The sequence below is a fragment of the Rosa chinensis genome, chromosome 1 (assembly GCF_002994745.2).
Source record: "Rosa chinensis cultivar Old Blush chromosome 1, RchiOBHm-V2, whole genome shotgun sequence".
Taxonomy (NCBI): domain Eukaryota; kingdom Viridiplantae; phylum Streptophyta; class Magnoliopsida; order Rosales; family Rosaceae; genus Rosa; species Rosa chinensis.
The window spans coordinates 6,533,614-6,558,210 of record NC_037088.1 but is presented as its reverse complement, the minus strand read 5'-3'; the positions used below and the strand labels follow the sequence as shown (position 1 = coordinate 6,558,210).

The 24,597-nt window shown below is 38.5% G+C and overlaps 1 protein-coding gene and 1 pseudogene across 2 annotated transcripts; both read left to right on the top strand.

Moving 5' to 3' along the window:
• Positions 1–2,012: 2,012 nt before the first annotated feature.
• Positions 2,013–4,837, top strand: LOC112199228 (annotated as a pseudogene).
• Positions 4,838–7,680: 2,843 nt separating this feature from the next.
• Positions 7,681–13,291, top strand: LOC112181690 (putative disease resistance RPP13-like protein 1). Of its 2 annotated transcripts, XM_024320081.2 has the most exons (4): positions 7,681–11,188; positions 11,431–11,490; positions 11,941–12,083; positions 12,909–13,291. In XM_024320081.2, the coding sequence occupies exon 1, from the start codon at positions 7,772–7,774 to the stop codon at positions 11,147–11,149; it is 3,378 nt and encodes a 1,125-aa protein (XP_024175849.1). In that variant the 5' UTR covers positions 7,681–7,771; the 3' UTR covers positions 11,150–11,188; positions 11,431–11,490; positions 11,941–12,083; positions 12,909–13,291. The 2 variants fall into 2 exon arrangements, with proteins under 2 accessions (XP_024175849.1, XP_024175848.1); XM_024320080.2 differs by lacking the exon at positions 11,431–11,490.
• The last annotated feature ends 11,306 nt before the right edge of the window (positions 13,292–24,597 follow it).

The window sequence follows — 24,597 nt, the reverse complement described above, 5'->3', positions numbered from 1 at the left end:
AACGATATTATAATTACTACATTATTTATCATGTAATATTTTAATTTAATGTATCAACAAATTAAATGATTTATCAAAAAATACATACCTCATCAACCGTATTCGAACCTTCAAAAATTTTCACCTTCCTTGCAAAGAGGAAGCTGATCGGCTCTGGGGCCAATTTGCGACAAAGTGTCGCCTCACACGCATCCATAAGTCGTTTTTTTTTTCTGATTTGTGCCCATAGCCGGATCTTGCCCAACAATTTTCCAAGGCTTGCACAATTGAACATCTTCCTCATCCTTCCATCTTCTTTTGTCTTGGATATTATCATCTTCAGTTTGATCTCCCTCTTGTCCGACCATTGGACCTGTGTTTCCCCTTTCTTCAGCCATATTGGATATAAATAAATTTGGAAGATGAGAGTTATATGAAGAGGAGGAAGCACAAAATTGGGTTACTATGAAAGATAAATTGTTTGGTGTGAGTTGTAAAATAAATGGTAGGTATTTATAGAGAAATGTTTAGAATTTTTTTAAATTTTTTTAGTTACCGTTTATTAACGTTACAAACATATATATACATGTTAATTGTAAGCCGTAGGATTGCCCATTTAATTGAAATGAAGGGCTGAGATTTCATGACCGTTGGGATCAGAATTCAAAGCATATATATACATGTTAATTGTAAGCCGTAGGATTGCCCATTTAATTGAAATGAAGGGCTGAGATTTCATGACCGTTGGGATCATAATTCAAAGCCCTCCAACGGGTCTCTTCCACATGCTCTTTATTTCGGCCCAACGCATGTCGCTACGTGACAAGTGCGTTGCTTCAGTGGTTCACGAGTTGCGGCGCCACGCGTCAAGCAGCTGTCCCTCAGTTCCCAAGTTGGCGCGTCTCCTTCTCCCCAGTTTTACTGATGTCGCCCACGTTCCCTTACTGGGCCGAGTTAGCCTGTTTGTTGCCTGGGTCATGAAAATAGTCATGGGTATGACTATTTTCTTGGCTGTAGTCAAGAAAGGGTGAGTTTTGCCCCGTCAAGGCACCACCGGTGGAAGATAGATTTTGCTACACAAGGTCACCACATCAGCTTTTTCTTGACTATGACCAGTCAAGAGCAAACCAGTGCACTTGCTCTTAAAGTGACCTATAAAATGTCTGTTAGATTTGAAGTGTATACGATCAATATGTATCATATATTTCTGTAACTTAGGATTATCAATATGTATTGGATAATATGTGTTGAATTAGTATGTATCATAGGATTGGAATTTTCATCTTAAATTTGAGTTTTCATCTCAAATTTGTGATCAATATGTATTTGAGGCCTTCATGGTCACATGACCATCTTTTCTAATCTCGTGGTGAACTGGAGATGGTGCAGTTCCTTATTAGAAGTATGCAAGATATAGATAGCCTGAATTGTGTTATACTCGGTATTCCTGCTTCATTGTTGTCACTCTGATGATCATCTCGTCCTAAAGATCTTTTTGTTATTCTAGACGTAAGCTTCGGCGCCATAACTGATTACAAATAATATCAATTAACAAAAACCTTTAATCAGTTTGCCTTATGATCTGTAAATTAACTCAGAGTACGCCACTCGTACAAATTGCATTCTAAATGCCAGTTACACTAATGGCATCACCACAACACATGTGGGCAAAGGCCACACGTATTGCCACATAATAAAAAATTTGTGGATATAGACCTCATACCCACCTTTATATTCAATGTTGGTGTCTATATCCTCAACCTACAAACACAAAATATGGGTGCCTAATTATTTAATAATTTTTTTTTTATTTAAACCAATTATTTAATATTTTTTTTGGTTTTCTTTTCTGTACGTCCTAATCTTATAGATTTTATCTTTCTTTTTTCTCTTCGATCACGTCACGAACAGGGATGACCACCCATACTTTTTTCTCTCAGACTCTTATCTCTTTCTCTTCTTCTGGAAAAATAAACCATCTCTCCCTCTCTCTCTCTCTCTCTCTCTCTCTCTCTCGTCTTACTGTTTCTATTTCCATCGACCTTCCTCCGATTCTTCAATCACAAATTCCCTTATAAACCCAAAAAGCTCTCCCCAGATCTTCACAAAAATACTTGATACAATTTCAGATCCCGATCCACCGACAATGTCAACCACCGTCCCACCCGTCCTCCCGATCTCCACCACCTCTGTCGCCGCCGCCGGATCCATTGAGTCCCAGGCCTCCCAACCTCGGATCACCACCCTGGCCTTCCGCGCCTTCATCAACCACATCACCGACACCGTCCGCAACGGCCTCTCCCAGCGCCGCCCCTGGGCCGAGCTTGCATTCCGCTCCGCCTTCGCCAAGCCCGTGTCCTTCTCCGACACCACCCTCCGCGTCCGTAAGAACTACTCCTACTTCCTCGTCAACTACCTCGCCATCGTCGCCCTCATCGTCGTCGTCTCCCTCTTCACCCACCCCTTCTCCCTCGACCTCCTCGCCGCCTGGCTCTTCCTCTACCTCTTCCGCCCCTCCGATTAGCCCCTCGTTATCTTCGGCCGGACTTTCTCCGACACCCAAACCCTAATGGGCCTCGTCGGCCTCAGCGTCTTCGTCGTCTTCCTCACCTCCGTCGGGGTGTGTTAGTATGTATAACCTACCCTCGATTTTTGAATTAGGGGTTGTGATTTCTTATGCGATTATGGTTTTTCTTTGCAGCAAGGGATTGAAGAGATTTCATACTGTGTTTGTAGAGAGTGAGGTTGCGAATCACCTCGGATGAAAGAAGCCATCGACCATCAAAACTAGTTCCTCGTGCTTCAACCCGAGACCATGGAGAAGCTCCAGCGACAACACAATCAGGTACCATTTTAGTGTTTGTTATTTTATTTTCTTTGATGGCTCTATTCGATATATATGCGGGAGAAAAATTGGATGATTTTTGTTGTCTATGGTTTTCTGGTTATGGCTTATTGATTGAATTTTGTATGGGTCTATGCCTATCATCTCTAATCCAAGATCCCTAATTTCAGCACTGAGTAGGAGGCTGAAACCATGGCAGTGATTGAACCTAAGAAGATCATCATTGAGATCCTGGTATCGGTGAGTTCTGTTCCTTGTTTGTTTCTTCAACACTAACACGGATTGCCTCTGTTTTCATATTTCGGCCAAGTCAATTGCAGAGTGAAGCTGCTTTATTTGCTTCCCCATGTACTCACCAACTTGATTTCAGCAATCGATCCCCAGAAAGTTGAAATAAAATGAATAATATCAAGAATCTGATCAATTTCAATTTCGGAACTGCAAAGAAGCAATAGGACTAGATACTGGACCGTGAATAGAAGCAATTGTTGACCGGAAAAAAAAAAAAGCAATTGAAACTCTGATTCCTACCCTTTGGTCCCACCATGTCAGAATTGCAAAGAAGCCACGCTCAACAAAAACTGAGACAATTAAGGGGAAAGCAACCCCTCCACAGGGCACTGACCCAAAAAAAAAGTGGCTGCAGCGTGCCAATTACCTATTGACATGCACATGTGTGTCCTTTGGCCCAAATATGTCACGAATGTGTATGTGGCCATTGCCAATAATTGTAGTAGTGCATGTTTACTTACTTGGAATGGAAAATAATCATAAATAGGAGACAAATGGAATGAGAGAAGAAATGAATCGATATTGATTCCGGAGGAATGATTCCTAAACTCATCTCCTCCCTTCATAATCGAATTCCTGAGTATTCAGGAATCGATTCCTTATAAGGAGGTGAGACCTACATCTATTCTGATTCCTTCATGTGTTAGTAAACACATGAATTCTTTTACCCGGAATCATTCCGATTCCTTTATGTATTAGTAAATGCAAGAATGTTTTTACACCGTAATCATTCCATTTCCTTCCAAGTAAGTAGACGTGCCCTAAAATCAAACGGGAACAGCAACGAAACAAATGTAGTATAATAGAAGTGTAATTAGTCACAAACAACCACTACAATTCAATTGGATTCTCTCGTTTTCTTATACAGTTTGAAGTTCCGGAAATCTCAACCAGTGAAACAATATCATGATGAATTTCTAACTATATACCTGGATGCAAAGAAACTAAAGAATCTAATAGCAAACTGTTCCTTAAATCTGCAAAAGATAAAAACAATTATTTGATTTCTAGGCACAATATTTATCAATGAATAATCAACTAACCCAAATAACTGAGAAAAGACCAATACATACCTGAATAACAATAAAAGATTGAGACAGGGACAAACAACAAACTAAGGAACAGCAGCAGAAGAAGAACCATAACAATTTTTTGCATCAAATCTGAAACTCTAAACACAAAATTTATTAACAAACTATCCTTTGTTAATGTCCAAGAAGAAGCGCTCGTTTAACAACAATAAAAGAAAATTTGATAAAAATATGGTGTTAGCACCAAGCCTCTGTTCAAAGGGATTGTTTGGCTCCAAAACCAGTTGGCTTGCAAACTGTCTCTTTTGAGCGAGTGATTGCGCAGACGTGCTAGCACCGCGGGGTGCAGTCGTTGGGGTAGTTCCTTGACCTGACTTCTTCTTCAAGCGTTGTGGATGAGGAGAGCACCAACCTCTTCACAGGGTTCTTCTCTTGCCTTTCGGGAAAGGACTTTTGCCTTTCGGGAAAGGACTTTTTCCTTACGGGTAAGGACTTTGGGTGTGATCTCTTCGGTCACCAAAATCGATACTCAACGTTGTAGGTTGAGCAGAGCAATCACTGGGAAGTTCTGAGAAAGCACTGGGTTTGCTAAAGCGTATCTTTAGCTTCGCTGGGTTTCTAGGGTGTTACCCTTGCTTCGCTGGGTGTATCGGTGGCAGTAGTACTGGCAGTCGGCTCACGAGGAGACTAGGGCTGGAAGCACGGTCGCCGAGTTTCAACTAGGTTGAAGGTTTGCTCTGGGGAGGCTTTGTAATCGCTGAGATTAGTTGATTCGAGAGAAGGTCCTTGATTTCTCCGCTTAACCCTGTATTTATACCCTAGGGTTTCGACTGCTCCTTGCCTTAGAAGGATTCTTAATTGAAGTTTCCTATTCAATCTCTACTACTCAATTTCAAGAAGGTTTCGTTTCCTTATGAGTCACGGAATGGGCGAAGCTACAACCCAGACCTGAGTAGTTTTATTTTTGGGCAGCAGGTATCGGCCCACTGGCTTAAACCCACCAAAGGATCTTGCCAAAAATACTTTTGGGCTCAAACAGGGATATCATGCAAAACACAGTTTATAATTAACAACATGTTTGCTTTGATATCCGTTCAAAGGAATATCAAGTAATCTAAGAATCAAATAAAAAAACATAAACAGATGAAAAGCAAACAATGAGATTAAGAGCACAGATAACATTGGAACAAACTGAGACATTCCAATTTGATACTCTAAACAATTTAATAGATGCAGGTAATCACACAACCAAAAAGCTGAAAATACAAACAATATCCAAAAGTACTTATTCAAGAAATTTTTCTCAGTTGTCAATCCACTGAATACAGGATTCATACAGCAAACAATATACTTAGATCAGAAAAAGCACAAAGTCATTAGAGTCACACCTGTAAAATCGAAGAGAAAACTGATTTGCTTTCTTCTCTTTTCGATTTCAATACCTCAGCTTTTACAGGGACTGCAAATCATCAAAAGCACAATGTTAAAAACCTTATTAAAAACAGATGAAGCATTTCCATGATGCTACACAGATCGCCGTAAGCTGTGCACATCTGATATAAGACATTATTAACATCCAACAAATTATGCCTAAAATTTTAAAATCAAATCAATTCTCAAATGTCTAATATATATATATATTTTTTTGAATAAGTAGCTGGTGCGGCTGCCCTGAAGCCTTCATTAATGAAACTGTCGAATACAAGGGGGGGACATTTAGCCTAAACCCCTGATTATAATAAGCATTAACAAATTATTTGTTTTTTCTTTACATTAAGAAATCTTAAACAGTAACGAAGCTGAAGGTACGCGCCTGAGAGAAAGAAGAGAGTTTTCCTCCCTGTCCTGCGGCGAGCCTTTTTGCCGTCGTCGGACGGCCATTGTTGATCCCTTGTGGGTCTGGTGTGACGCGGTGGTTGTCTGTGATGCACAGAAGGAGGATATCGCGGTGGTGGGCAGGTTTTGGTTCGTCCCTCACTGGATAGATCGGAAGATTGGGTTGCGGGTTTGGAGGCGGCCAGGCAGTGACGCGAAACTGGCGGCGCGGCTGGGGTCTGATCCCACTGCGTTGATCTGGTTTGGGTCTTAGGGATCCGATCTGGTTTGGGTTCTCTCCATGGTGCTTCTTCTTCAATGGGACACGATCTGGGATGCCACATCTCTATTGTGTGATGGAGAAGGCAAATCGATGTCGGCGGCGGTCAGACGAAGGTGGTGGAGCAGCGTGTTGGAGGATCCGCCGGTAGTGGGATCGGGCCAGGCTTGCCTGGAGGCTGGTGTATCTCCTGCTTTCTGGATTAGGCCTTGGGTTTGGACCCTTCTTTGGGCCCTAAGTCTGGGCTGATTTTTTAATTGCTTGTTTTAATTTTATTTATTTTAGTTGGTTATTATTGTCACGCCTTAGGCGTATAATAAGTCCCTACATCTACCTTGTAGGACTAGTCGGGCTATGTGCCTGTGTGTGCACTCAAAGTGCCTTGTCTGCTCTAGGTAGGCTGCGAGTTCATTGGTTCGTCAAATGGTCGCTACCGCCTAGTGGCAGGGTGAAACTAAGTGTCGTCGGATTTATCTTCCGGCGGCAACATAGTAGGAAAGTTGTGCCTATGGTAATTATGCTACGTTGTAATCGGGTTACATATCGAGTTATCTTTCTGTTATGTCACCACTTTTTCAAAGCAAATAGAGTCTCCAGTAGAGCGCTCTTTGCTAGTTGGTGCATAGTTGAATACAGTCATTTGGTAGAGACTCGTGATAGTATCTCAAATGTCTAATATTTAAAATCAAATCGATTCTCAAATGTATATTCACTATTAATTACTTAGATGACAGCTAGATGAGGGCTCATTTTTCATTTGGTTAACAATGATCTCCTTGAATAAAAGCACAAATAATTCTCAATCTTTATAAACACCTTAAAAGAAAAAAAAAACACCTTAAAAGAAAAACCAACTTTAAAATCATAAACTCACAAATCAGGCAAATTTAACACATATATCAATAATATTAACCAATCCAATAAGAAATGAGCCACTATCTGATGAAAATCTTCCAACCGGTAAACTTGAAAAACGTAGTTTGAAACAATTCCAATCAACCATCAACAACAAACAAAACGCAAAAACCCATATAAATTCAACTAATTTCAAAGGTTTCATAGATGATTGTTTATTTTTCATTTGGTTAACACAGATCTACAATCCCCCTAAAACGCAAAAAACCCATATAAACGCAAAAACCAAACCACACAAACCTGCAATCCTCACCCTCGCCAAACCCACGGAAGCTACAAATTGTCAAATTCGATATTATCAAAACAAAACCAAATACCCTTCTCTCGCTGATCAAACACGACAATCCATTTTTTTTTTCCTTTTTTTTTTTTTTAAGTCTGAATCACAACCCTTCTGTGGCGTAAAAACACACATCTACAATGGCAAGCCGTAAATCAGCAAAAACAAAGGGCAAAACCGTATTTATACTCCGTTATGAACAGTGCTAGGGCCTTTAGATATATGTATAATAATAATAATGTATAATCTTGATATATCAAGAACAAAAAACCAGAAACCAACGACGTTCCTCGTTGTTACCATTATCTTTGCGTTTCCTGCCTAGTCAAGAAGCCATGGACGTTGAATTACCAGGTGGTTCTCTTCTATCCTCTTTTCTCTCTCGGTTGGTTGATGGAATTGCTTTTGTTGAGTTGGTTGACTTTATTCGGAGGCAGAAAAATACAACTGGACTGCTCAAAAAGTTGAAGATAAGGTTGCTTGCAGTCAATGGAGTGGTCGATGATGCTGAGGAGAGGCAGATCAGAAGCCCAGCTGTGAGGGAGTGGCTTGACGAGCTTACAGACACTCTCTGTCATGCTGAGGACCTGCTCGATGAGATCCAGACAGAGGATCTGCGACGCAAGCTGGAAGGTGGTCTATCTGGAGAGAGCAGCACAACTACTTTCTTCAAGAGCTCTTCCTTAGTTCTTAGCGAGTTTGAAAGAACTACGGATTTAAAGCTTGTGGAGATTGTTTATAGATTAGATCTTATTGTGGACCAAATGGCGGCGCTTGCTTTGAAAATCCGTGGCGTTAAAGATAGACCACGAGCAAGACTATCCACAGTTCCTCGGGTAGAAGAAGAGTCTGACATCTATGGAAGGGATGAGGACAAGGAGACCATCATTAGCTTGTTGCTGTCAGGGGATGAAACGTATGGTAGGATCGGTGTCATTCCTATTGTGGGCATGGGTGGGATCGGTAAAACAACCCTTGTTAAACATGTGTTCAACGATGCCAGAGTGAAGGAAGAGTTTGATCTCCAAGGCTGGGTTTATGTTTCGTATGATTTTGATATTGTTAGAATAACAGAGTCGATCGGTGACTGTCAGTCGATTCGTTCTCGAACTTTTTTTTCCAGAGATCCAGAACATCTATTGAAAAATGCTTTGGCTGGAAAGAAATTTCTCATTGTTCTTGATGATGTTTGGAGTACGAACTATGCTAGTTGGGATTTCTTGAGGGGGCAGTTCCAATCTGGAGCACGAGGAAGTAAGATCATTGTCACAACACGGGATCTTAGTGTTGCATCTATGATGAGTTCTCTTCCAGCTCACCTTCTAAGCCAATTATCTGAGCACGATTGCTGGGAACTGTTTGCTAAACATGCCTTTGAAAATGCAAATGGTGGTGAACATCCACGTCTTGAAGTAATCGGAAGAGAGATTGCGAGGAAGTGTCAAGGTCTTCCCTTGGCTGCAAAATCACTTGGAGGTCTTTTACGCTCTGAACTGGATCTGAAACAATGGGAGATGATATTGAACAGTGACATATGGAACCCGCCAGGTGACTGGATCGGTCTGCCAGCTCTTTGGTTGAGCTATTGTTATCTGCCTTCACATCTCAAGCGCTGCTTAGCCTATTGTTCCATATTTCCCAGAGGTTACCAGTTTACAAAATCAGAATTGGTATCGTTATGGATGGCTGAAGATCTCTTACCACCTAGTAAGAGAAAGACGATGGAACAAGTTGGAGATGACTACTTCCACATTCTAATCTCGAGGTCATTTTTTCAACATTCAGGTGCTTATACTCAATCAGTGTTCACCGTGCATGATCTCATTAGTGATTTGGCAAAGTTTATATCAGGAGAGTTTTGTGTTAGTCTTGATGGGGGTGATGTCTCACTCACCATGGTGAGGAAGACTCGTCATTTTTCCTATATGAAAAGTCATGTTACAGTAGAGAAACTTGAGGGTTTACATAATGCCAGATATTTGCGCACCTTCCTATCAATCCCACCCCCACAGAATTCCGGTACCTCAGACTTTCGCATGTCCAATAAGGTACTAGGTAATCTATCGAGAACATTACAATGCTTGAGAGTACTCGATTTATCAGGATATGATATCATAGCGTTGCCTGATGCAGTAAGCAGCTTGAAACATCTGAGACAGCTAGTGTTGTCTGGCAGTTCAATTCAGAAGTTGCCCAACTCAATTTGTACTTTATATAATTTACAAACATTATCGTTGAGTGATTGTACAGAACTTGTTGAGTTACCAACTAATTTGGGGAGCCTGATCAACTTGCGCCATCTTGATATCAAAGGGACAAGGTTAGAGAAGATGCCCCCGTCTATGGGTAAGCTGAAAAATCTGCAATTATTAACTGATTTTGTTTTGGACAAACACAGTGGGGATAGCATTGCAGAGTTAAGTGAGCTTCAGCATCTGCACGGAAGCCTTTTGATCTCAGGACTTGATCACAATGTAGATGATGTGGCTGCTTTGAAGGCCAATTTGAGAGGCAAGGAATATCTCAATGAACTACGTTTACTATGGAAAAAATATGAACCAAGGGGACATGTTACTAAGGACTCCCAAAAAGATAGAGAAGTTCTTGGCCAGCTTCAACCTCATGCTAACCTAAGAGAACTTGTGATTAAATCTTTTGGAGGTAGCAGCTTTCCAGATTGGTTAGGAGATCCTTATCTCTCTAAACTATCTTCTATTGAACTTGAAGATTGTAAGCATTGTTCTTTCTTGCCCCCTCTGGGGAAGCTACCCTCCCTCGCAAAGCTTTCTATTAAGGGGTTTAATGAACTGCTTTCGATTGGCTTCGAGTTGTGTGGCCCATTTAGATCTCTCAAAGAATTGAGTTTCATCGGCATGTTGAAATGGCAGGAGTGGTCTTATGTTGACGGTTGTCATGAAGAAGGTGGAGTCTTTCCTAATCTTTGTAAGCTGACTCTGGGCGACTGTCCATATCTAACTAACATATTACCATTAGACAGCTTCCCAAAGCTTGAAGATGTGAGATTGTTTGGTCTGCGGTCCTTTGCTGGCTCACTTTCACAAGAATCTCAATGCCCTACATTCCTGTCCCTGCGTAGACTGAGTATAGATAAATGCCCTAAACTTGTATGTCTATCAGATGGCGGGATGGATGCGCCCAATTTGAAGGAGATGCGTATCCTTTGGTGTGGGGAATTTCGATCATTGCCTAAACAAATGCACACCCTTCTCCCTTCTCTTGAGCATCTGCAAATAGAAGGCTGTCTAGATTCATTTCCAGAAGAGGGATTGCCGCCAGCATTAAAATCCCTTGAATTTCATTGTAACAATGGCCTCTTTAAAAACCACCAGCATTGGGGTCTACAAAGAGTCAGCTCTCTTAGAGATCTAAGAATCTGGTTTTGGGGTGGTGAAGAAGTTTGTTCATTTCCAGAGAGACTGCTTCCTACCTCTCTCACTTCTCTCTCCATCTCCAACCTTCCAAATGTTACGACCTTGGAGAAGTTGAGTTGCGTCAACTCTCTTCAGTCGTTATACATTAGTTGTATGCCCAAGCTTCGGAGCTTGCCAGAAGAGATGCTAGCTTCTTCTCTTTCTCAGTTGGTGATCACGAACTGTCCTTTGCTCCAAGAACGAGTCCAGAAGGAGAGAGGGGAAGCTTGGTCCAAGATTGCTGACATCCCTTGCATAGAGATCGATGGAGAGGAGATATGATATGCTATATATGATGATGAGTCCCCAGTTCTCTCTGAGGTAATTTCTAATTCATTGTGTCAACTCCCTGCTTTATAAAGCAATGTCTATCTTTTAATTACCCAATTTCTTTTCAACTTGCTTTCAGAATATACCTTTGATTTAATCGCTGTTTCCTATTTGATATAACTTTAGCTGTGACCTTCATCCCTGTGCTATGCTTTAGGAATGTCTTAAATTCATTGAAACTTTTGAGATACGCTGATACACCTAAAAGCTTATATTTCTTATAACTTTGACAGGCTAACTATTACAATTTGCCCCCCTATTGTGTCAATGCAAATAGTAACTGCTGTTTACAGGTTCAACCCTCTCTTTAACCTTTTGACTTTAGGTATCTTTGAGGTAGTATGGAAAAAGAGATCAAGTATATAGATTTTCTTTTGTTATGCAAGACAAAAGGAGTATAAATTTGTCTTGGCAGCCAAAGTTCATGATTCTTTCCTTTTAGTGTCTGTTACCTTGAAATAAATGAAACATAGCTATGTCTATTCTACGCCTCATTCTTGTTTTACTTGGGAGGTTTGGCATAGCACATATGATACCGTATTGGCAAAATTGGACTTCGTTATTTCATATCCCATTTTGTCTGATTGATTAAATGGCTTACATTTATCTGCTATGTGTCAGGATGCACTTAGGTACATGATATCTTGTTAGTTGTTTTATTGGATTTTTCCCAGTTTTCATTGCCCCAAGTCAATTATCCCTTATATATTGACATTTTGTTTCTTCAAATGCAATTTCAACAGGCTCAGCTTCTCGACTTTCTACAAGCTTCTGATGTGTACTTCATGGTTCTTGACCGAGTTATAACTTCATCTGAAAGGAGTAGACATTGTAGTTGCTGCTAATTCAACCGTGTTGGCACTATCAACCTCTACATGCCCTTCAGGTATAGTATTTGTTTGCAGCATTTCATTTCGTCTATTTCCCTTGTTTTAGTTCACTAGTGTTAATTCCGCTGGTTAATATTACTATTATTATTATTTTTTTTTATTATTATTTTATCAATAATAGGACTTCATGGAAAACTGCATGTGAAAACTAAGGATTTTGCATCATTACATCACTTTGTGGAAAATTCGATGCTGCCCTAATTATCTATAGAGCAATAATCAGTTCTTTTTTGCAGCAACTATCAATCAACTAATTCCAAATCACTCATTCATTTGCGACACTCCATGAATTGAAGAATTTAACAAAGAATCCTTAGTTTGAGACTGTATCATCTCAGCAAATGATTATCTGACATCAAAGTTGATCATTTTATGATCTCATGTCATATCTGATTTGTGGTCTTAAAGTTATTGACTAAAAGGAGATTTCATTATCTGACTCAAGTGCCATATAACGAAAAGGAGTTCTCTTCCCTTATGTAAATCTTAAAATAATAATAATAAAAAAAAACTATACAAGTATTCACAAGGAATCAAAGAGAAAACTCTTATATATATATATATATATATATGCATGATTGAGTGACTCAAGTTATTGTGAGATGCCAAAATTACAAACAGAAATAGGTTAGGATGCATCACACTTGTAATCACACCTTTTAAACACCGTACAAAAATACCTCTGCTACAATCTATGTAGCTAAAAGCTAGTATAAAAATATGTACTGGTGTATACAAGAAACTTGCAATGCATGGTATAATTGCCACAGTAAGCAAGGTTCTTGGGTTGCTGATGATACTAAGGTTGCTTCTATGTGCAGATTTTGTACTTCAGCACTTGCCATCCATTTGGATTTTCTCGGCAATCAATTACCGGGGCGTGACAATTTCCTCCAAATGACCATTGTTTTTCCATTGTTTGTTCGTATGTATTAATTCAACTTGTGGTTAAATATGTATCGTCCACCAGGTCTAACAACTTTGATTCAATATATTAGTGCTAAATGTGGGTTGATGACAATTGATGACCCCATCCTAATGAGGACAAAAGCAAGCTATTGTAACCCTCAAAATTAACTCAAGCTTGGCTCACCAGAGTTACCAGGTCTTTTAAGTTGCAAGCCAAAAAAAAGGAAGGAAGAAGTCTGTGTAGGCTGTATGGATCCTTTGTATATGATATATGAAATAAGTTCAGTTTAAATTATTATTACCATTAGAGATTAATGGGTTGAGGACAAACAAATTGATTTGGATATACTGTCAATTTTCATCCTAAGATTATCCAAATAATTGAAAAATAAGACAAGTAAATGCTTGTCTTCAGCTGGGTATTCATTGATTGGATGTGCCTACCTCAAACAAGTCCTCCAATGGCAGTGGTAGTTGCAGAGTCCATGTCATGTTCTAAACATCACTGTGTTCAACCTGGTCCATATACAATGCTAAACCAACAAAGATTAGAAAACTCAACCTACTAACACTGAACAGAGAAAACTCATTTGCAAACACTAACATGAAATGAAAGGTTGCTACTTTTGAGAAACCATTGCACGCCGAAGAAACACATCCAAGCGAAACCCATAAACCACCTAACTTTTTGGAGAAGATTCACGGCGGCGTTTCGGCTGTTCCTTTGGGTGGCCGGCAGCATTTTTGGCGTCCCACATCTCCGTGTAGCATACACAAACTGGAGATCAACCTTGGGCCTCCTCTTTTTGTTTTCTGTAGTGAGCACTTTTGGGCCAATCTTTCTTTCCTTTCCTGCACCTTGGGCCTTCCTTTCAAAATCCACTCCAATTTCTCACAATGTACTTGGCAATTGTGGGTGAGGCTCTACATTCAAAATGAAGATCTTCGGAGTTCGGACTACTCATCTAATCGTAAATATAAAAATCATCATGAAATTCTCATTTGAAAGTCCTCGTTTGTTAATACTGTACCTAAATCCGATTGTATATGCAGTAACGGTTTATTACACCCTGCAATCGGCAAAATATAGGACTGGAACATTGCTCTGCTCCTAAAATTGTCTGCTCTCCATTATAAATAGCACATAACAAAGGACCAAAGAAAATTACACAGAACATTGCTTCCCTTTATCTAATATAATGAACCTGTGAGACAGATATAAGAAAATTGCTGTGCTCCTTTTATGTAATGTATCAAATAAGGAGATCCTTGATGAATTCATATTGTGAATACTTTGGAAGAAAAAAAAGAAACTAAACAAGTACAAGGTCAAATATGGAGCGTTGCAGCTCATCTTATGAGCAAGAGCCCTCGGTTAAAGTTGATTAACAAATTAATCCTCTGAAGTTCAAACTGGCGCCATGGCTGCCGGTTGGATGAATGTCGATTTCTTTTAGCTGATGAATGTCAACATCTTTGTTTTGAAAAGAAGATCAACGGAAGGGGGGTTTAGGTGAACAAGATCCTTTAGTCATCGCATGAACATGAGGATATCTGCTACCTGAACAATAAGCATTCACAGTGGGCACAAAGCAGGTTATTTCACTTCAATTGGCAACCATAACAGTAGGTCTGATTTGTGTTGACCTCAGTTGGATATGAAAATAGAAGACAAATTCAAATGTTAGCTATAACAAATAGCTAGCAGAAAACCAGGAAAAAAGAGAGCAAGAGATATGAACTATAGAGGCTGAGATATTGTATTGTATTTAAGACATTTACGTAATCATTAATTATCAATGTATTCTTATAACGTCGCCGATCAGTAATTTTTATTTTTAAATGAATGAGTGGTGTGTGGGAGAGTCTCCCACCCCTAACTCTCTAAGATTGATTTATAGGCTATGTTTCTATAGAAAATTACTCATAAGTGTCACTTTGAAACTTTAATTAGCTATAAGGCCACATAATATTTTTTTTGTCTTCATAAGGCCACTTACATTCTCCAATTTCTCCGTCCTTGACGATTTTACCCTTTTACCTAAAAAAAAAACTACTTGATATGAGATTAATCATTTTCTCTCTCTTCACTCACTCTCTCTCTCTCTCTCTCTGCAACTCTCCCGGGAAGCCCTCTCTCTTCCTTATTGTCCTCCGAGAACCACTCGTCGCTTTTGTTTCTCTGGCTTTCGGCACCGGTGGCCAAGATGACTACGGCCTTCATCAAAGCAGAATCAACGACCTTCATCAAATCAGGGTCCAATCAATCTAAGCGATGCAAAACCTCGAAACGGCGCTGCTATGCCTAAAGAGGACGATGACAACGAAGAAGCTTCGATCGGAGCTACCTCACTGAAGGCGAACTCAGATCTCTTTGATTTTCTCTGGTTTCTCTGTGAACTCGACCTTGTGCGAGTTAATTAGAGTTTCAGTTGGATCGGAGAGTGAGATGAGGTCGAGTTTGAAGAAGAGAAGCTGTCGAATCCCTGAAGTAGTTCGTCGTAGGCCGCGACATCTCTAATATCTCGAGTGGAGCCGACCTCAGGTAGTGACTCGCCGCATTAGGTCAATGACTACCACGGCGGTGACGGGAATATGGCAGATATTGCAGGTAGGTATTGAGATTCACTGTTTCTTTCGTTCGATTTGCTTGTGAGGCGTTTTGGACTCAGGGATGGATACTTTCAATTTTAATTTGCTTTAATCTTGTTTATTGTAGTGCGTTGCCATCTTATTTGTAGTATTGTGTGCTATTTTGTTGTTTTGTGCTTGGAAGCTTATGATGTGAATGGCCTTATTTGAATAATTGTTGAACTGGTTGTATTTTTCTTCAATTCGTTTTAAGATTCAATTCTCTTTTTTGGTTTTTGACCAATTCTAAGAATTCTGTCTAGTCAAATTCATGATATTATAGGTTTTATCTGTAACTTGCTTCAATAGAAGCTAGGTCGGCCACTAAGAACTTAGAATCCTGAATACAACTTAAATTGGATTTTTGTAGCTAGCCTTTACTTGTGTAACACTCTCATCTGTGGGTCGATTTCCATGTTATCGAATTGATAAATTTTTTTATCTTCCTTTCATGTGTTTTAAGATTCCCGTATCATGAATACAAGTTACAATTAAGATTTCTGTGGCTTTTGCTTGTGGATCACGCTCCTGGTGCGGGTGTGGTAAAATGCTAAGTTTATTCTGACTTTGTATTTTGTTTTTTCCAGTATTTATGGACAGTGTGCCATTATCATGTTGGATCTGACTGCTCATCTGACATACAAGAATGTTCCGACATGGCATCGTTACCTATGCAGGTTTTACTTGGTGACGGTGGCAGGGGCGGCATTGTATGGGTTTATGTTGCCGTTGGTGGAGTTGATGCAAGTATGCTTTAGTTTTGATGAGTTTTTCTTTGTCAAATTCCATACTATGGCTACAATAGTATATTTTTAAGTTGATGTCAGTAACTTTTCTGTTTTTATTTTGATTGATTTCAAGTCAGTAGCTCTCTATAACTGTAACTGTTATAGTGGTTTTTCAACACAATGATAATAGCAATCTATCCATATGTTAGTAGCTTTTCAATTTAATGTCAGTAGTTGTTTTGTTTTCATTTTTATTGATTTCAAGTCATTAGCTCTCTATAATTGTTATAGTGGTTTTTTTAACACAGTGGCAGTAGCTTTCAGTGATAGTAGCTGTCAGTATCTATGTTAGTATCTTTTCAATCTGATGTCTGTAACTTTTTTATTTTTATTTTGATTGATTTCAAGTGGTATTTTGTTAATAGCTTATCAAATTTATAAAAGCATGATTCTGAATGAAATTTAATTTTCTTTTTGTTATGATTTCGTATCTCTAGCATTTCTTGTTTAGGATTTTTGCTACACTATCAACATGGATAATCAATGTGCAATCAGTATGTATGTCAGTAGCTTTTTATTATTGGTTTAGTAACTTTGTACATGTGTCATAGTAGCTTTATGTGTCTATGTCAGTAGGTTTTTAGATTGCTTGTTTTTAGTCTACATTTCAAATACTAATATTTTGTTGTATCTTCTTGCAGAATTCTTTCCCTTTGCATTTGCAGTAGTAGATTCCAAAAATCATGTGAATTTGAGTACTGAAGCCTCCATTGACCAAGAGATTATCCGGCCAACCAAGAAATGTTGAAATGAAGTCTGATGCTGAAGGTGGCAAAATAATGTCTATGGTTAGCGTAGTGTGGTAGAGCTTGACAGCAGTTTTATACAACTATTGTAATAGATTTTCACAACTATGGTAGTGGTTTTTTACAACTATGGTAGTAGCTTTTTACATAGTTATATCATTGTTGAACCCTGCATACTTTTTGTAGCATTGAATATGTTTTTATTTCTCAATTGCAGTAGCTTTTTTATTTTGGTTGTATCCTTTATATTTCCGTAACTTTGTTAATCTTTGAGAATAGCTTTTTTCAGTCTCCCAGAGTAGCTTTCGTTTTGCTTAGTTATTGCTTTTGACGTTGTTAAGAGTAACTTTTGATGATGGTGAGAGTAGTTTTTATTACTGGTGAGAGTAGCTTTTTGGTGTTGGTGACAGTTGCTGACATGACCCGACCCAAGTTCACCCTGAAACCCAGATACGAGCCTGTCGGGCCTACTTCAGGTGAAATCTTACTGAAAAATTAGCAAAACCTCCCCTAAAATAGGCTACCCAAAATTTCACAAAACCTGGACATGATTAATAATAAGCTCCTACTCACATGCACAATCCAATATTTACATTCCTTGTGTATAGGTTACATTCAGGAAGTACGAATTCCAAATTAACTTCAATACGATAACAGATTTTTAAACATTAACATTCCCCAAGTTCAAAAAGGTTATCAGAGCAGTTCTACATAACTAAGCCGATATCATACAAGGTAGGTTAAGTATTAGCCTACAGTCAAAAACGGAAGCGCTGATTCCTATGCCTCAAGTCCTGGACGCGATCTCGGCAAATATGAAATTTGGGCATTTGAAAAACAAAGGGCCCAGGGGAAAACATTTAAAATCCGTTAAGAGTAGACAAAACTGAAATAAGTTATGAAACGATTAATTGAATGCTTCCCCATTTCTCTTGTTAACAAAACCAACATGCAGCGAGATTCCACAATATTTCCAACTCAATCCTTTTCAAGAAAACTCATTTGATAATTAGGAATGACTGCTTCCTAATCATCTCATGCCATCTGGGAGGGACTGCCACCCAGATGACGCATCGGAATGGACTGCCAACCGGAATAGGAGGCGGTGGGTAGAAGGGACTGCCAACTAGCCACAGGTAGTTAGAAGGGACTGCCAACTAACTACCTCATGTCATCTGGAATGGACTGCCAACCAGGTGAGGCATCAGAAGGGACTGCCAACCAGGATGTAGTCTGGAAGGGACTGCCAACCAAACTATTACCTAGAAGGGACTGCCAACTAGGTAATATACGCATGCGCTGGAAATAGCCTCCTAGCCAATTCATTTCTTCACATTCATTTCTTTCCATGAACCATATTTACTCAAATAGTATTCCATTTAAAAACTTAATACCATGCTGCATGCGTTATTTAAATAAAAATAAAAGTCCACTCACAGGTGAGTCTCGCAGCTAAACCTGCTGTCTGCCCGTATCCTCCTCACTCGAGGGCTCAGTATGTCCTGTAGTAATTGACAGGATATAGTTAACCTCAATAAGGAAATAATTTAATAAACAAAGCTTAATCCTTTGGAAAATAATACTCATTACACATAATTCTTCTAACGACCAAATTCTCCAATTTCAGAATTTTCTTTATGATTTCCACGTCCTCAAAGAAAGGTTAACCTTCACAAGGATCGATCCGATAACTAGTCAAATAAATTCCAATTCCTTAACCAATTTAATTTCAACTTCTTAACTAAAACTAACCAACAAATTATAAAATAATTCTCTTTCCAAAATCTCCAAATTCCCTCTTAATTTTTCCTTTTCAAAACACAATCTCCTTTCTAATTCCCAACAAAATGATTTAACAATAGCCTTTTACCAAGATATTACACCCAAACATTATAAACCATAATAATCAAACAACCATAATCAACATCAAATTCAAAAAAAAATCTCAATACCCAACCATCTCAAGTTTAACACAAAACTCAAAGATTAAATCCAATTCCAATCAACCTATTTATTCCAAAATATTCTTGACAACACACCCAACCATCTCTATACCTGCAACAGCAACCAAAATCAAACAGAAATGGCCGGAAAAAATCCACAACAACCAAGAACTCGACAGTTACTGTTCACACTCCCAAACACCTTCAAATCTTCCTCCACCGATCAAAACAAGCTGCAACAAGGTTAAGAACACGTTCAGCACCTCACCAACAACCAACAACCCTCAAAGAATCCGGCCGAAAACCGCCGGAAATCGGAGATCAAGGTAGAACCCGATTTCCCTATTTCTGGAAATTTCCTCTTCAAATCTCAAAAACCAAATCTACCCAAGGTGAAAAACTTACATGACTAGGTAGAGAAGGAGGAGATGATCACGCCATGCCAAGCGGTTAGTCCTGGGGTGGCCGGACGGCTACAAAATCGCCGGAAGAAGTTCAGCGGCGAAAAGGGACGAAGGGGGGAGGGTAGCTTGGGTTTGTCCCGTTTCTTCTCTTTTTAATCTGTTGACTTCTCTCTCTCTTCCCAAAAGGGAAACCCCCTTTTAAAAAAAAATTCTTCCAGAAATAGAAATTTCTATTTTGGTCAAAACTTTTCCGTAGAAACTCCGATTTAAACCAACTACATATCCACGAACTTGATTTTCCATAAACTACGACATTCTCAAATAAATTCCTTAACTCAACGGACAAAGAAAAGTCAACTCCTCAGTCAATAACGGTAAAAAAATGTAACTAATAAAGATTTTGAGGTACGGGGCATTACAGTAGCGTTTGGTGTTGGTGACAGTAGCTTTTGTTGGTAGAGATGGTAGTTTTTGGTTTCGTAGAGTGTAGCTTTTGTTAGTTACAGTATTTTGTTGCTGGTAATACTAGCTTTTATGACCTCGCCGGAAATCTTACCAACGCAGCTTTTGTTTGTGACAATAGCTTTTGTTGCTGGTGACAGTAGCTTTTATGACCTCGTTGGAAATCTCACCGGCGTAGCTTTTGTTGCTGGTGATAATAGCTTTTGTGACCTCACCGGAAATCTCACTAGCGTAGCTTTTGTTGTTAGTGACAGTAGCTTTATTGCTAGTGATCACTACTACAAAAAGGTCATCAGACGACCGTGAATTTCTGTTGTCTGATGACCAAGCTCACTGTGGTTTAAGTGAGTGTTGTGTGATTGAAAAATCAGACAACGGTGATTTCACCGTTGTGTGATAATAGTTTGCTCAACAGAATTTCTATTTCCGTTGTGTGAATTCTGCGCAGGCATGTGCTTGGCAGGGCATGCGTGGGGATGCCTCGGCACATTCAGACAACAGAAGAAGAAATTTGCCGTTGTCTGAGATTCATAACACACAACAAGTATAACTTATTCTTTGTTGTCTGAGATTCATAACACACAACAGATATAACTCATTCTTTGTTGTCTGATGTAAGTAACACACAAATGAAGTGAATGATCTCTCTTGTCTGTTGATCACTCAGACAACAGAAATGATTTTATTTCTGTTGTGTGTTATGAATCTCACACAACAGAATTTTATTTTCTTTTGTTGTTGGTTGTTAGTTCACACAACAACTCTATTTGGTTAGCTGTGGTGTGAATATTGTAATCAAATTGGGTAACAAACTAGTGACTGTTGTAGGAGAAGCCTCAATTTGAACTCTTTTACAGTCATACAACACATTGTTTTGTATTGTGTTGTATGATTGAATATTGGATAGTAATTACCACAAAATCAATACTCTAATCCATATCATTCCATTACCATTTTTCAAACATCCATACATTCAAGCCTAGATAATGTTCTAAACACCAAATCATTCCTAGCTACATACACTTGAATCAAAAGCTGATATAAAATCATTCCTATATATCATTCCAACTGCTGTTCCACTGTCAACTACTTTGCCAACTGATCTGCAACTGCTTTGATGAGCTCCTCAATATCATCATCTTCATTTTTAGCATCATTTTCTACTCTAAGATGCCAAAATAACATGGAATAAGCCATTTTGATACATCAAACAAACTTCAATTGTAAGAAAGTACAAGAGTTGTTTTATGAAGTACAAGAAAGTACAAGAGTTGTTAAAATGTAAAAGTCAATTTCAATGATGAAATCCTGCAACAAGGGATTTGAAATAAGTGACTACTGAGAAACACTCACTCCAGCATAGGCAAATATTTTAGACATGGTTGGTTGATATCAAACATTGGAAAGCACTTACTACTTCTGGATAGAGGGCTGCAAAGTCAATTGCTACAGCAGCGTTGGTCCAACCAATATCATTAGCTTTTTAATGTAGGACTTCCAAAGCTGTCGTGAACATATCATTATTTAAGTCCTATTGATCATAGCAACCTACCCAAAGTTGTCTTCACTAAAATGAATACGATACCAACGACAGGAGGTATTCAAGTAAAGCAAAATTGTACCTGAAAACCAGGGTATGAGTCCCTTTCAGAAGTTAAAATATATACATAGTCCTGAGTTTCTTTCAACCTGTGAAGACAAATCCTCTAGGGTTATTGTATACTTGCAGTTATTAGTACTACTTAATGATAACATCATATGCCACCAAACTCTAGCATCTTTAATCAACTCACATTCTGAACATCAAGTTATCTAATGATTGCTATGGTGACAAATTAAACTCTATGCAACTGAAATTCTGAAAGGGACTCATACCCTTATCTCTCTTTTAAAGCTATTTAAGATGTCTTAAATTATACCAATAACAGCCACCAAGTGCTCTGATCTCAAAGCTACCATCCTAATGGTGATTCCAGCCAAGTATTCAACTTTTGTTGGTACATGAACTGCTTTTGCTCCTCCTGCGTATGAGAAGAATATAAAATTAACAGGAACCAAGTTCCAAGCTACCATTCAATGGCTAATAAACTACTATTGAGAAAGAAGTGTTTAAATAGAATATAGAGTTGAAAACTTAGAAACAACACAAAGCAGCATTCTTACTCTTTCCAAGGCCAAGTTGCCCATATGAGTTAATCCCCCACATGTATAACTCCGTTGGTAAAACTTCTGAACATCTGGAAAACACACACAAAAGAAAACAAACCACTGAGTGCTCTGATCCCAAAGCTACCAACTATTTGATACATAAAAGATAATAATCCAAGAAATGCATACAAATGATTAGCTACGGTAATCCATCAAAGCAACTGATATAGAAAAAAGTGCTCTATTAGAATTTCATCTTGACTAACTCTGCATGAGCTCCCTTTCTTTCTATTAAAAGTGTGAACACAAACTATACACTAGATAAGTAACAAAGACATTATCCAAAAGAAAAAGATAGGTAACAAATAGAAAACAGAGAATAATACCTTTGATCAGTACCCAAATTCACATATTTTTTAGTGAGAAGCTGGACTTCCATCCAACAAAGTGTTTTCCAACTTCAAGTCTCGGTGACATACTTGCTTCATCAAGGTTTGTAATGTCAAAGTTTGAGCATCTTCAGACCTGAAGCTTTAACAACCTGCTCATTGAGTAGAGAAAAACTAAATAAAAAAAAACTTTTTTTTCCAAGACAAGTTCCTATGCCTAAGAAAAATAAAGAACAAAAATTATCTTCTTTTGTTCATCACTAGTTCACTACAATCATTGATGGAAAGCTGAGAACAAGAAGGGCTAATACACGACCTACTACTAATGGTTTTTTTTATTTTTTTGCCAAGAAGAAACAAAAAACTATGAAGGTAGGGAGATTTCATAGAACATGTCCACACAATAAGCATTATCCATTTCATTCTGGTTTGCAATTTTTTATCCCAACATTCTTTCCTTGCAATTCAAAAAGAGATGCATATATGATTAATAAATTAGTACTTTTACCCAATCAGCTGAAACCTTACATTGAATAGGTGGGTGTTATGACAACCGAGACTTTTTCAATGAAAAATAAATAGCTTCCGCAAGAACCACCCAGTATGCCATTGTATTAGTATAGAGAAGAGGACTTGATTATAGAGAAGAGGACTTGATTCAAGGTATCGGATGAGGGGAGGACACCATATGTATCCATGAGCCCAAACCAAGTTGCCTTTCACCTCCATATCCCCATCCCCACACCTATCCCATATGAACTTTAGGAAATCAGAATACATCATATGTCAAGCTTTACATAATAGAGCTTCAAGCATCTAACTTAATACCATTCCAGATGGAGTTCGTACTTCACTGATCCTAATACAAACACTCTTGGAATTCAAAATTTCAGATAAACCAAATTCAAACCTGCATAAACCAAATACAAACACTCTTCTCAGTAATGAATCTCTACAAATAAACTTAAAATTCAATTTCACCAATCAATCCTCAAATGAACTAACAGTAAAAACAAACAACAATTCCTCCATAGTTGCAAAAGTAACTTATTCAAAATTACTGCAATTGAACTAGCAGATAACAAATGCTTACCTAAGTGCCCCACTAGCCTTTCAAGCAAGAGCAGGAATCAATGGCGCCATCCCTGTAGAACAACAAGGCCCTAAGGCAGTCGATCTCGCGCTCTTTATAGATGTAAATATTGAGGTCAAAGACAGACGCATTGAGGGGGGCCAGAGTCTGCAAGTAACAAGAAACAAGAGCAGCTGTATTGAAGTAGGTTTCACCATTTGTTCCCACAAATATGAGAATGCACATCTGCAAGTTGTAATCGAAAAAAATTAAACCAAGCAAGATGACAATATGTGTGAGTAAATGATTTTTCATATCTTTTAAAAGAACACACGGGCACCACTTTGCATTGCCTCTTATCGTTTTGTTTACTGTGAACTACTGTTTGTAATATTCATGATTAGCACTTTCTATTGAATGTTCTCATGGATAAGGTTGACTGATGCAGAGGATCTTTAAAAAGAAATCTACAGAGAACTATTGAGCTCCATTTGAAATAACCAATTATCTTCTAGCATAGAATTAGCACATTTTGTTATTAAAACATCAGTGCCACAAGCAATTCTATACCTTCGCAAATTGAAAGTTAGAGAAATCAAACAAAGGAAAGAAGAATTAATCAAGTAGAATACATAATCAAGAATCCAAATTTCATTTCAAATGTGCTTGGATCTTATGCAAAGTAGAAGAGAATTGCAGAAATGCTGACAGCTGGACCCTGCTTTCTAAACCAAATCAACAAATTCTCTCCAGGATCCAAACACACCCTTGAAAAGATCTACATATTCGATTCTGCAAGTTCAATGTTTTGCATGTGAACACTTAAAAAGTAGCAAATGTCAAAGTTCAAGGCAAAAGCTTCTTCCTTTATCCTAAACCCAAAATAGCATATTGACTTCCTCACAAACTAATCAAACAAAAAGGCTTGATCCTCAAGTATGAAACTACTCAACTTTCCAAGAAACAAGATCAAATCCTCAAATACTAAAAGAAAGAACAATTACTTAAAGAAAAGAAG